Genomic DNA, 13,927 nt, shown 5'->3' on the forward strand with positions numbered 1-13,927 from the left:
TGAAGGACTGAGTGGCAACAAGGGGCTTTGCTGGTTTCTACTGGTCTCTGGACCACGCACGCTCCTGCACGCGAGTATGAGTGTGCGTGTGTGTGTGTAAAGCCAGTTGGCACCTTGCATTTCATTTACAGCCCCGAGTTCATCGGCAGGTCAGCCAGCTCGTAATGACATCATTACACTTGTTTACCACTCGCACAGAGGAAGTGCTGTACTGATGGGCTTGACCACCACCGGCATTTTTTTTTTTATTTAAAAACCATCAGTTTTGCAGAACCGGAGACGCAATAAGGAAGTGTCTGTAAGTCTCTGTTCCTCGTTAGGAGTTCAAAGGAAGAAAACAAGAGTTTGAAAATGCCTAGATGTGGTAATGTAATATTGCAAAAATAGTACTTCATGTTGCTGTTCGGACTCAGCTGTCAGATTCATAACTCGGCTCACACTTCTGGTATGGACTGTAAATACACACGATAGCTTCACTGAGCTCAATAGATTTGCTCATGATTTATTGATGGTAGCTCAGCATTTGGCCCTTACAATAGTTCGGATTAGAGTAGATACAGGGTGCATCTACACGTCGCCGTATGGCCATGCTGCTGCAGCGCCGTGCTTTAGTACTTGTTTTGGAAGTCCTGAAACACGGGTGGTTACTGCGCCGTGCAAGCAGTGCGCACTGAGCTTTCACCACTATGTCGCCGTAGCGGCGAGCTATACCTGGGGAGCACACCACTACGGTGACATAGCTGGTGATCACACGTAGACACACGTGATTGCTATGTTGCCGTAGCACGGCACTATGTCACCATAGGGCGACATGTAGATGCGCCCACAGTTACAATAAATAGTGCCGCATTCCTCATCTATAACTTTGGCAGAAGTTGGGAGAGAGAGTTAGCCACATTAGCCTGAAGTCATTCTCCAAGGTGCTACCCTAGCTGCCTCCTGCCTTTGCCAGAAGTCTGAAGCATTCTGCACCTCGCAGAATCAGGCCAAAAGTCAGGAACAGTTGGGAAGATAGCGGAGTAAAAACAAGCCCAAATGGATACGCAGAATTCTTATTAAATTGCTGCAGTTGCGTTGCAACTTTCTTTTTCACAGCCTCCTTCTGCAAACATACAGGAGTTTGTATTTTCTCAGCTCCACTTTTACAGCTTGCACTTCGAAACGCCCAGGGAAAGTCTGTTTTTCAATTGGGTTTCAGTCACAGGGTTCAGTCAGAACCCTGATTTTTAAGTGCTATGTTCATCTAGGCTAGGGACAGAAGTTACACATAAACCGGTTTAAGTGATCAGAAACTGGCTTAAACCTGTAACACAACAGAAGTTCAATGCACATAAACTGGTTTCAAAATGGCCAAAACTGGTTTAAGGTAAACCTGGTTGAATGTAGTACACACCTAACTGATTTAGGTCAAACCTGTTTATGGAGCTTCTGTCCCAGACCCCTTCCTGGTTCAAGTTAAATCAGAGTCCCCCAGCATCCCAGGATGCTTTGCAGCCCCTACCAGTCCCAAGTCTCCCTAATCATACTCAGCGGCCTGCCAGGGCCTGGTTACACCCTCCCCTCCAGGTCAGCTTCCCTCCAGCCCTGTGGCTGCCGTGGAAGGGAAGGGAGCGCTTGTTTTAGCATCTCCCAGCCTCTAGCTTGAGCGACTGCAGACATGTGGCTTTATTTCCAGAATCAAAACTGAATGTCAGTTCACTTGCAAATCGGTTCAATCTACGCAGGTTAGACTAGCCTGCAAAGATTGAATCGATTCAGGCTCCGGCTTTTTAAATGTCTGTACTTAACCCTAGTCAGGTGATGAGCATAATGCCATGTGACTTAAGTGACCAATCATGACTTATCTTCAAATTTCAGATTTCCTTTTGAACAAAATTTTGACCTAATCCTAATATAAACGGGCAACCTGAGCATCTCCTCTTACTTTACAACTCTCAACGTCAGTGTAACTTTTTTATTGTATTTAATACATAATCCTGTTACAGTCATATTAAAATCTGCCATATGTCATGGCCCATTACCTTGGAAAGTATAAATAATGATGCTACATTAGGGGGGAGGGGGAGAGAATAGCATACAGGTGACCACAGTTTAGCATATTTGAAGTTGTACATGTTGGCTGTATCATATCCCCAAAGCAACACCAATAATTTTGTTCTTTTCTTTTAAAATTGTGTTTATTGACTTTCCATCCCCTCGGCCCCGTCGGCTGTCTTCCTGGCACCGTAGTGCTTTCTGCACCTGCCTGTTTAACCCCTCACAATTTCCTGAAACGTCTATGGACATTTTTATATGAATCTGGCTTATGGTATTGGCATGCGAAGTGAATGGAAAGGGCAGCAGCACGGCGGTTATTTTTACAAGCCAGTTCACTGTATTTCTGCCAGTATATTTCTGCAGAGCCCTACTTAAAATAAATACATTTTAAAAATTAATCCCTTCAAATACGCCACTCCCTTTTTTGCTTTGTCTAGTTGGGGCCAGGGAATTTTATTACTGGCTGTTTCTTTGTGTGCTTTGTTTCTGTGGTCAGAGGCGAGCTCTTACACATTGTGTGGCAGAAATTCACTGTTAAAAAGCTGTCATTTCTTTTCCTCCACAAATGCCTCCCTGAACCTTTGCAGGGTGACAGCTTGTGGCCACTTGGTGCTTTTGTTGGAACGTGCACTCCATTTGACCCTGTCCCAGCGTTAATAGGATTGTAAAGGCTGACTCCTGCATGACCTCTTCTTGCAAACAACCCTAACCCTTCCCCTTCCCCTACCATTCTCTACAACAGAGCTGAGAAGTGCTGCTCCCTAGGCAGTCTGGAGTTGCAGTTCCTCTTGTAGACAAAAGTGACTGGAAACCCACTGGAGAGAAATCAGCATGAGGCCACCTGCCCTTAAGTACTCTTGATCCTGAGAACAGTAGGCATTTGTTCACCTCCTTGGAGGGAAATGGTCAGACATTCCTGTATGCAAGCAGAAAATCATAAGGGCCCTTTTTAATATGGTAAGGAGGGTCTCCATTGAACAGGTGATTTTCTGGGAGCAGGTGACGGCATGCTTCTTGTCATGGTTTTCAGCTACTTCCCCTAACCCCCTTTTTCATCTCTGTAGGGGGAAAAAAAAGAGTACATTTGTCATCTGGCCTGGGTTTAGATGAATAGGATAGCAAACCTCATAGTGATTTCTAACACAACTCCTTGGGTTTTGGTAAAGAATAAACACAGAATTCTGATTCCAAGCTTGAAAAAAAGTGACTTTTATCCTTTAAATGCTATTCATGAATATTCATTATAAAAGCCAGGCCTGTGGTCTCTTACAGGATGGTCATTACGCAAGCTGCCTTGTAAAGGTTTGCCAAACGCCTTAGGAGTCCAGCAGCTGCACGTGGGCTATGTCTACGAGACACTTTACTGCACAGTAAACTAATCTACTGCACAGTAAAGCATCACCATCTACACGTGCAGGCGCTTACTGCACAGTCAGTCTACTACTATGCAGTAAATTTAGTACCTGCATATGCAGGTAGTAAATTAACCGTGCAGTCAAGCCAAATAGCATGAATTGCACGTGTAGCTGCACCCATGGAGTACAGGACCAGACTGTTCATTGGTGATGTCTGATCTGAGGGATTTGATCTCAGCGTGGGGCTAGTTGTGCTGCTATTGAAGCTTTTTGGCAAAACTACTGTTCACCTCATGAAGAATCAAACGGGCTCTCCAATCCAGTGTAAATCCTTCAGTGACTTTGCATTTGCACCAGTATAACTAAAAGCATTTCCTAGAAACCTCTTTCACTGAAGTTAGAGGGTTGCAGTTACTTTTCTTGACCTCTCTTCATTGCTCCCATCTCACATGGCACTGTTATTTGCTCTGTAACACTCAGATACAGCACACTGCCTCTGGGTTACAGGGCCACTGGTGTGTGCCCAAGATGGGATTGTACTTTAAGGGGAGTGAGCAACTATCTCAGCATCATTAGGGCCTGCCATCATGAGACAGATCTGTGCTTTGATTCTGGGATAAGATAAACCAGGGAGCAACTCTACTGACCAGGCATAAGCTACTAGCTGTTAGTGTAAATGGACTAGTGTGCAAAGAAAGAGTCTCTCTGTCACCCACACAAGGAGATTGCACTGCCTCAAGGAATCCACCTTGCTGGGTTCATTTGATCATTTCCTGCTCAGAGCAGGGTGGGGGGGTGAACTCGGTGATCTTTCGAGGTCCCTTCCAGCCCTTCATTTCTACGATTCATGGTTCTGTGTAATGCCTTTGCAGTAATTCCATTTCTTTTACACATCCCAAAAACTAAGTCAGTAGTGATTTAGACATTGCAGGTACAACTTCATTTATCCATGGTATTTAACAAAGAGCCAAGGTTCAGAAGAGCAGAGACTTCTAAAGATGGAGCGCCTATGATCCATTGACATGCAATACAAGTTGGGCACTAAGGGCAGTTCCAAAAAGGTATTTAGCTTTAAACTCCAGCTTAAATCAATAGGGGTTTAGGCACCTTTTTTGACGCTTGGCCTCCAACTTCCATAAGTCTCCATTAAAAGTCCCAGCCTTTAAGCATTTAACCCCCATGTTTCATCGTTTCATAGATGTTAGGGCTGGAAGGGACCGATTAGATCACGTTACTTCAACCTATCTCTTTTCTTTCCATTCTCAACCTTATTCCTATCTGTAATATTTGGGGGTTTTTTTCTCCATTTAGCCTTCAACTCAGACTTTGAACTGGCTTCTAAATGCTCTCCCAATGTAGCTCATGCCCTAGTCCGGCTTGCCTTTTCTTCCCTAAAGTGTGTTTGTGCAAGATCAGGCTTGCTAACATAACCCGATGTCACTATTCCTCGGCTCGAAAAGCTGATGTATAAAATGTATTTCTCTGAAGCTGCATTTTTGGTCTCCCTACAGTCACCTGTAACCTTTCCACACCCGCTGTGTACCTGTGGTGTTTGCTCTCCAGTGTAGGGAATGGCAGAGTGTTGCTTTGTTCGCTTGCATTTCATACAAGTGTCACCGAGGCGCTCGGTTAAGTATTTCGATCTACTCCAGGCATCAAAAGGTTCTTTTTTTTCTTTCCAAAGCAAAAGTTGGCTTTTCACTTTGAAGAGCCACACCTTTCGCTCTGCCTGTAATCACGTCTCTAGCATGCCTCTCCCCTGAAATACTCCTGAAACAACTTGTCTGGTTTTTACCCAGGGGGCAAGGGAGTGGAAGGGGTGGGGGAGAAAATGCCTATGCCATTTAAAACTAAATACATTAACATTTTTCATGCTGTAAAGCTTAGGCATGTTCGTTCCCGGATATAGAAAACTGTCCCAGGGTCACGGTATATACCAAAATGAATGTCTTTGGGAGGCCAATTGTGAGAAGCAAGTGCCAGGCCTCTGCAGATATATTGGGATAAGGTTGAAATAGTTCAATGGATTATCTACACTTTGTATTTCCTAAGACCATGCAGGATCTTTCAGTATTGGGCACACAAAGGCTCTCTGTTTGAACAAGGTTAGCAGCCTGGGCAATTGCAAACACCAGCTCAAACAGAGCGACTTTTGTTTCTCTGGCAGAGGAAAGAGGTTGAAAGGGGCTGAAATGTGTTGTCCTACCAACACGGAATATCTCTCATAATCTGTGGCTAAGAGTTGTTGCAATTTGTGAATACAGCAGTAATGAGATGGGGCAGGAAGGGCGCTCTGATATTTTTATATAATGCCTTCCTCCCTCGTGTCTTCAAACTAACGGGCAAACAAAACCACTACGTCCACGATGAAGTGCAGCCACTTCGGGGATGGGATACAAATGCAGGTCCAGCTATGCTTGTGTTCATCATTGTGCTGCATTGCTCTGATGTTTAAGATCAGGAAATGAGCACTGTTCTTTTAAAACACCCTGTGTATCACACAATGAGAGGTGTTAAATAGCATATATTTTCCCTCAGAAACCTTCTGGATATGGCCTCATATCTAGCCATAGCCTAATGAAGAGGTTGCTTGAGAGACAAAAGACAGATACAACATGTTGAATTTACTGAAAATAGAGGGACATTTTTATTCCTGATATTTCTCTGGTGTTGCTCTTGCTTATGCTAGCAAAAAACCCTGGCTAAACAATAGCTTTGCAAATCATGCAGAACTGACTGCAAACCCCTGTAGTCTCTGTCTAAAGGCCTAGGGTTATAGATCTGCCCTGCAGCAGCGTGTCTGCTTCTCTTTAAAATATTCCTTTTTTTTGTTTTTTTTGCAAGCTCTTTTATTTGTTCTAATAGAAGTCTTGTCCTGTTCTTATTCTGCTTTCCACTGTATGAAAACTCCTAGTGGGCCTCCTCCACAAGCTGGGAATAAGCTATAGATCATCTCGCCAGCTTCTTGGGCCAAAGTGCCTGGAGCAGCCTTGCCCGGAGCATGCCTGCAGACTCAGGCAGGTAGGACGTGCTCAGATGCACCCTTCTTGGCACCTGCTCTTGCCGTGGGATAGGCAAGCCCTTTGGGGCTGGTCACCTACCTGTGTTCGGGGTCTGAAATCTGAACCAGTTTCTACAAATCAGGCCCCCAATATTTCTCTGGAAATTGAAAGCCTAATTCCCATCGACTCCCTTTAGGTTTCCAGCAAGCGGTCGATGCTGCAGCCTTTGGCGAAGCACGCTCTCCTTAAGACGAGACTCTTTCACTCCCCTCCCACCCAGAAGCCTGTCTCGTTAGCACATTAAAATTCAGTCTTAAGGATGCCTAAGAGTCTGTGGGGAGTGGAGGGGTGTCTACTGTGCCTACTACTCTGCCTGAAATGATTTTCCTATGGCTAGATAAGGAGTTTTGTGATTTGCCTGGGAGGACAGGGAGGGGGCGGGGGTGGTGGTAGAGATAAAACGATCAGCTTTGTTTTGCAAACCAAACCGGAGAATAAATCCTGCGAAAATCAGCAGTGATCTGTGATGTCACAGCCATTAGCTTCTTCAGGGGCAATTCAAGGGAAGCCTCTGCTGTCGTAAATCTCCCAATATTTCAGATGTCGGCTAGTAGGAAGAAACTCTCCGCCGCTGCCCGCACCCTCCCGGCTTGACACAAGCAGCCTGCAGCCCACGCGATTGCTTTGACATCCCACCTGCCCCCCTGACTGCCCGCCATTGGGGTCACCTAGAGGTAACCGCAGGGCAGGAAGCCTCCGTGAGCAGCTCTGCCCCAGCGGGGATTAACCGCCTCGCTGGGCTGCTGCCCTCGACAATTTTCTGGTCAGTAACTTTTTGAAAGGAGAGCGTGTCTAGCGTGGTAGGGAGGGGGCAGGCAGGAGGGAGCCGAAGGGAGAAGACACAGTGGCTGGATTCTTTCCAGGATGGGAAACCAGCTATCCAAGACGATCTTCGTGGCAGGGATTACAATTTCCTCCCCCTCCACCCTCCAAATAACCGTGCACGGGCAGGTCTGCAACCGCCGGACGTGCCGTGGAATAAGGAACGGGATCTCTCTGCCTCCTGCCATCCATCGCATCCCTCTCGCAGGCAGGCGTTTATCCCGCTCTCGGGAAATGCGCTACCTCTTGGGTCTAGCTACCGGGTTAGAAGACAGCTCTTATTCATTGGAAGAAAGGGGGGTCACAGCAGCATCCCAGATGCCCCAACCCCGAAACATTGGGGCATCCAGAGTCCTGAACCCCTCCACCAATTTTGGAAACTGATTTTTAAAACCGGTCATCCCCTGAACTTTGTATGCTGACACCTCACCCATTTGGAGGTGCTCCTTGGCCTAGAATAACGCACGTTCTTCAGGTTGACGTCCGGCAAGGGGAGGTGCCATGAGAGTTGCGTGGGGCACCCAGGGTTGGGGAGCTGGAGTAGGGCAGAGACCAGGAGTGAACAGGACATCCGCAAAGCATAGGAAAGGGCCCGCACGGGTCCATGTACTCAATGGCAAGAACCCAGCAAAGTCCTCTTAGAAGTGGGGCAATCCTCTTTAAAGCTCTCTGTGGTTCATGGTAACAGGATACAAGGTCGTCTTGTGGGGCTGACTAGGAGACCACTCTAAAAGTGCGAACGCATATTGTACTGATTCAAGGTTTTAGTAGGACTGGCTATTTACTTAAAGCTCATTAAAGCTAGAGACCTATTTCTCTTTGCATACCACCTCCTGCCTGAGCCAAGGTTTCCAACAATAGGGCTCAGGCCCGGCGTTGGCTGCTCTGAAATCTCTTCCTAATCACCCACTTTCCTAGTACTGAAGCTACCTCCTGTATTTCTTTTTTTCCAAGAGCAAACCCAGTGAAACGTGGGTTTATGCTTTACCATTACATACCACTGCAAAACAGAACATGGGCTCAATTGCTTCTCTGAATCAGCATTGATATAGGAGTCATTGAACAACATTTGAACTGTTGTATCTTCTGGTTATCCCTTTGCAGCAAACGGGGCATGAAAGTGCAACTCTGAGCAGGTCTGAAGGCAATTCAGCACCTTGTCTGACTATGAAGCCAAACTGAGCGTATTCAACACCCCTCCAAAGAAACAATGGTCCCTTCAGAAGTCCCTTGGCATCTCTATTTATTGCTAGGTCTGCAGGTGCATGTGTTTATATAGATGCATATAAAAGCCGCCCCCTCCCCATGTTTTAAAGAGCAGGCTTAGTTTTCAAATTTAACTAATTAAGGAAGCTGAATCAGACCTGGGTGCTCTTTTATCTCTTTTTTGGCTGCATTTGAAGGGCATTGGCTGTAAAAGAAAATCAGGCCTTGTACTTACAATGAGGTAGGCTCAAGCACAGTTCCTAAAGATTGCTTGTTGCTTTAGAGAAAACTTTCCTCCCGAGATCGATCGTGGGGAGGAAATGCTGTATGTTCTGGCTCCTCGTGCTGTCATGAGAGTCATCCCGTTGACTCCGGGGATTGAGTTACAGGCAGTTATGTAATTCAGCCTCTGTACCTTTTGTCTTGCTCTTTTCAACACTTAGATACCTAAAAGTGAAAAGACTGCTAACATCTTAAAGGTAAAGTGTCCTTTTTTAAAAAAAACAACAACACACCAGTCAGATTCACCCCAAGTAGCAGACGACGCTGTGCTTCAGAAGATCAGGCCCCTGCTCAGAAGCAATGCCATCACTAAGATTACAAAGTCCTTTCTGTTCAAAGCCCAGTTTTCCAGTTCTCCATATAGAAGACTCCTCTCGAGGGAAGCATTTGGCCCTGACAATTTCCTGTCTCATATTTTTATCCTAAACAATAATTTTGCATTGAAAATATTATCTGCTGTGGAAGTTTCTGTGGTCAAACTTTCACTTGTAGGCACTGGGAGTATTTTTTTAATTTTTTTTGCTTTTCATCTCTTGGTTACTTTGCCTTCTGGCTCTCGAAAATGTCAGTGCTTTTAATGCGGGTATGGGCACACCCCATTTGGTCGTTCTGCTATTTTCAGAACGAGGAGTGAATATCAACTTGCAATGCCGTGGAGGATGCAAAGGTTGCTTGTCCCCGGCAGAATGGGGGAGAATCTGGGAAGGTGGAAACCCACCCACTAGCAGTGCTTTGAAAGAAAGGGGAAATTTAAGCTATGTAGCAAAAGAGAGGGAGAAAGAAGTCTGCCTGTCAGTGAGATCTGTTAAACTATGGATTAAACCTCCAAAGGAAGTGGTGAAAGCCCCATCACTCACTTGAGACATTTAAAACGAGACTGTGTGAGTCACTAGGAAATGTACTGCTGGGTACAACCCTGCACTGCGAGATGAACTTGATGACTAGTTCAGTCCTTTCCACATTGAAATGTCTCTGATCTTATAGAGCTGCAGAGCAAGGTTATCCCTGTTGTGTCTTCATTAGAGATCAAATCTGTGTCTTTTTTTATTCACATAGCCTTTCAGACTTGTTAGAAGTCTTCTCACTGGAAATTTTCTATCCTTAAGTGTTTAACTCAGCTTGCTAAGCAAATACTATAGAAGAGATCTAGCCTATATTATTAGGAAAAGGATGTAAAACACACTTTGAAGCCACTAATTGAAAAATGCCTCTTTCTTGCTGCATTTTAACACTCCCCCCTTACAGCCCCCTGTGTTACAGGATTATTCTGGGCATATTTCGGGAGGTGCTATGAGGCTCTCAAGGCTAGTTTGGGACAAAGCTGATGGACTGATCTTCGCCTGAATTCCCTAGTTGGCAAATATCCTTGCTCCTGTGGGTTTAGTGTAAAACCACAACATTATTTTAGAGTGAGCCTGCAGTTTGCATGCACCTAGAATAACAGTCTGCAAGTTATCAGTGCTCCAAACTGTTACTTTTGGCATGCCGACTAAGCTATTTTACCTTGCTATGGACCAGTGACAAAGCCTAGTAGTCAACGTAGGACAACAAAAGAAAGCTGGATCACTGCTCTGACAGCTCCACAGCATATTTAGGGTTAAAAATGACTTTCCACCCCAAGTTCACCCCCCATATCCGTGGGTGTGAAAAATTATTATTCATAAAATAATTGCTCCTGGGACTGGTTCATTTATTTATTGCAGGATGCCACCAGCAGGCTACTGGTTCAGAGAGCTGCTTGCAAATCAAGGACGTTTGCTGGGTATGGAGCACAGACCACTATCACAGAGAAACACTAAGCACCCTCCACTGCTGCGTGGCCCTACCCCCATGCTGCATATAAGCGTCGTTGTTTAAAAATCATTTAGCGCTTGCCCTAAAGCAAACAATGTGGCGGAACAGGCCGTGCAAACACGACTCGAGCTCCTTGTCCAATTGTTGGAATTAGAAACAGATTTTAATTGTTTTAGATTCAAAACAGGAACCGTCCAGATTCTTACAAATGTCCTTTGCTGCAGATCATCCTGTGGGGTCGAACGGAGAAGTGCCTGAAGGAAACCACAGAGGAGATCAGGACAATGGGAACAGAGTGCCATTACTTCATTTGCGATGTGGGAAACAGAGAGGAGGTCTATCAGCAAGCCAAAGCTGTCCGAGAAAAGGTTGGTCTTTAGGGTGAATCTGCTGTTGGGCAGAGCAGGGAAAACCCATCCGTCTTTAGCAAGTGGGAAGTGTCCTCCAAGAAACTGGGAAGAAGAGAATCTGTATCTTTCTGTGAACGGCTTGGCCTTTAAACTCCTAGATCCTATGGCAGCGAAGACAGAGCCCAATTCTTGCTTTGGGCAGACAGTTACCCCTGTGCAAAGCTGGCACAACACTGCTACCAAAGCCGACTTCATTTCCAGTGGTAACCTTCCACACTAATTTTGTACGGGTATGACACCGATGCAAAACGCAAGCCTAGCAGAGTTCGAGTTACGTGAAGTTTGGATTTTGAGGCTGTAGCCAAAAAGTTCAGTGGGGAAAGAGCTGAGATGGACAACTCATGGGTGAAAAAAAATCAACGTCCCGTCCTGAATCCAGCTTTTCACCTTTCTGAAAGTATCCAGATGACTTTATAGCACTAAGACTGATCTACAATTTGCAAACTATAGAATTACAAAGGGACCAACACAGCATGCACCCAGTAAAGGTAGTTAGTTGTTGATTTTGAGGACACTGCCTTTTTTAATCCTTATCAAGACCCGGTCCCTTTTGTTCCAGCTGCCTCCCGCCCTCCCCTTACCCTCTCTTTGTAAGGGACATGTTTTTCGCTCTGCTTTGTCTTTGTTTCTAAAACACTGGTTGGTCCCCAAATAACCTGTTGTGAACCTGCCTCGGAGGAAAGGGAGCACGCATCTGTGCAGAAGTCGGTATCCGTGCCTCAGCTAGTTTCATTTGTCCAAGGGCACGCTGCAGTAGCCAGAAGGATTACAAGGCCCCTTATGTTAGATTGCCAGAGGACACGGATGCAGACTTTCGTAGACAGGCCAACAGTGAGCGTAGCGGTTGTGACAGGGAAGGTTTGCTGTAACCCATTGTCTCCCTAATCCTTTTGCCTTTTCTGTTTTTTCCAGGTGGGTGATATCACCATCCTCGTGAACAATGCTGCCGTGGTTCACGGAAAGAGCCTGATGGACAGCGACGACGATGCGCTACTCAAATCCCAACACATAAACACCCTGGGACAGTTCTGGGTAAGATAAGCTCCCGTATCCCGCGTAGTCAGACTTGGAAGCGAGAGTGACAGCTTGCAGCCAGTAAACGCGGCTCTCCTGCTAGATCTTTCTAAACGGTTCTCAGTAAGATCAGCCCGACATGAAAACAAGCCAGAAAAAACAACGCGAAGGGCAGAGGCCAGAGGAGAGGGGTCTGAGAAAAAAATTGAATTTGACAGATTCCTTCAAATTGACTTCAGTTCCTTCTTCGAAAATAGCATATTAAAGGCTTCCAGTAATTATACAGTATTTGATGCTCTTTCACACCCACTCTGAGCGTTACAAGAACAAACCCGAGTCCCTTGGAGAAAACTAAAGCCCACGGAGGAGACTCTCTCTGTTCAGCTCACATCTGGAACATGCGAGAAGCGTGCCCAGATGCACAGCTATGGAGCCTGCACTATGCTTATTTGGTTTTTAATTAGATGAACACAAAAGCAGTTATTTGTCATTCCTGGTGTCACCCAAGCTTTTGTCATTCCTAAACATACAGCGTGCACACTTTGTGGCCTCTGGATGCTGTTTGGCTCGGGGATTTGATGCATTTTTTGGGCCGTCTGCTTAAATTCACCTCTTTTGCAAACATTCACAGGAGCAACAAGACCCCCAGTTTGTCATAATGTGACCACGCTTGTTTTTCCAGGGGCTGGGATTCATGCTGCATCGCTGCTTAACAAAGGTTTTCTCTTCACTCTTCTGCAGACCACCAAGGCTTTCCTGCCCCGGATGCTGGAGCTGCAGAACGGACACATCGTTTGCTTGAATTCTGTCTTGGCCTTATCAGCCATCCCTGGGGCCATCGACTACTGCACCTCCAAAGCGTCGTCCTTTGCCTTCATGGAGAGCTTGACCTTGGGGCTGCTTGACTGCCCCGGAGTGAATGCTACCACAGTGCTGCCTTTCCACACCAGCACAGAGATGTTTCAAGGCATGAGAATCAGGTCAGTCCACAGGAGCTGGGGCAAAGCATCTCATTTTGAATGAATTGCCAGAACACACTCCTAATTAATGCCTCGTTTAGTTAAGAGAATCTGATGTCCCATCTGGCTGCCTGGGAGCACAGGGTCACTCTTGGACACCTGGAACTCATCAGACTGGTTCTTGCGCTTTGCTGGCACATTCATGCTCCCTGACATGTACTGCTCGGCCTGCCTTTACTAGGGAAGGGCGTCCTCCAAGTAGTTGCTTCTGCAGAGAAAACTGGAAGCAAAGTTGCATGGGTTGGGGGGTGAGTCAGCACAGAGAAAACAAACTGACCGCTCAGGCGCTTCAGAGAGGAGAAAAATCTGCACAGTCCTTGGGGATCTGCAGCCCAAATCCAGTCCCTTCCTCATTGCCGTGGAAGGGATCAGCCCTTCCTTGCCAAAGTGATGGCAGCAGCCCCACTGACTTCAGTGAGAACTTCTCGGGCACCTTGTTGCAAGCTCCTGTGAAAGCAAACCCAATTCAGGGGCTGATGACTAACCAAATCTCCTTTTACCTGCGTTGGAGCAGAAGCTCCCTGCGTGAACCGTTCATGCAGTTTGTGCATCCGTGGCATTTATGAATATCATCATTAGTATTAGGAAGGCATATTATTGGTACCGAAGGGAACAGGGAGCAGCTGTTTTCATCCTTCACCTGCCAATAAACCAAGCAGAGGGTGGAGAGTCGAAGATGCAATGGCAGGATTGTGGCTTTAAGTTTCCAGCAGTATCATGCAGAATATTGCTTGAGCAGGTCCCTGGACTGGGGTCTTTGTGGCCTCTCCTGCCTTCCCTCCGCCCCGCCGCCAGCCCAGCTGTGCTGACAGGTGTGAGGGTGGCAGGGTGAGAGACTTACCCTCCCTGCCAACACGAGGGGGGCAGGTATTCGTGTGCCAATGGCCATCAATAGCTCAGGAAGCAAAAGGGCCTTGGGTCTGTAG

The 13,927-nt window shown here is 46.3% G+C and overlaps 1 protein-coding gene across 1 annotated transcript in view; it reads left to right on the plus strand.

Moving 5' to 3' along the window:
• DHRS3 (dehydrogenase/reductase 3) overlaps positions 1-13,927 on the plus strand; it is a 29,055-nt gene that overhangs the window by 12,124 nt on the left and 3,004 nt on the right. Inside the window, exons 2-4 of the mRNA XM_006264470.4 lie at positions 10,783-10,926; positions 11,881-12,000; positions 12,724-12,962. Coding sequence (XP_006264532.1) covers positions 10,783-10,926; positions 11,881-12,000; positions 12,724-12,962 — 503 coding nt within the window. The remainder of the gene's footprint in view (positions 1-10,782; positions 10,927-11,880; positions 12,001-12,723; positions 12,963-13,927) is intronic.

The sequence above is a fragment of the Alligator mississippiensis genome, chromosome 13, assembly GCF_030867095.1.
Source record: "Alligator mississippiensis isolate rAllMis1 chromosome 13, rAllMis1, whole genome shotgun sequence".
Classification (NCBI taxonomy): Eukaryota; Metazoa; Chordata; order Crocodylia; family Alligatoridae; genus Alligator; species Alligator mississippiensis.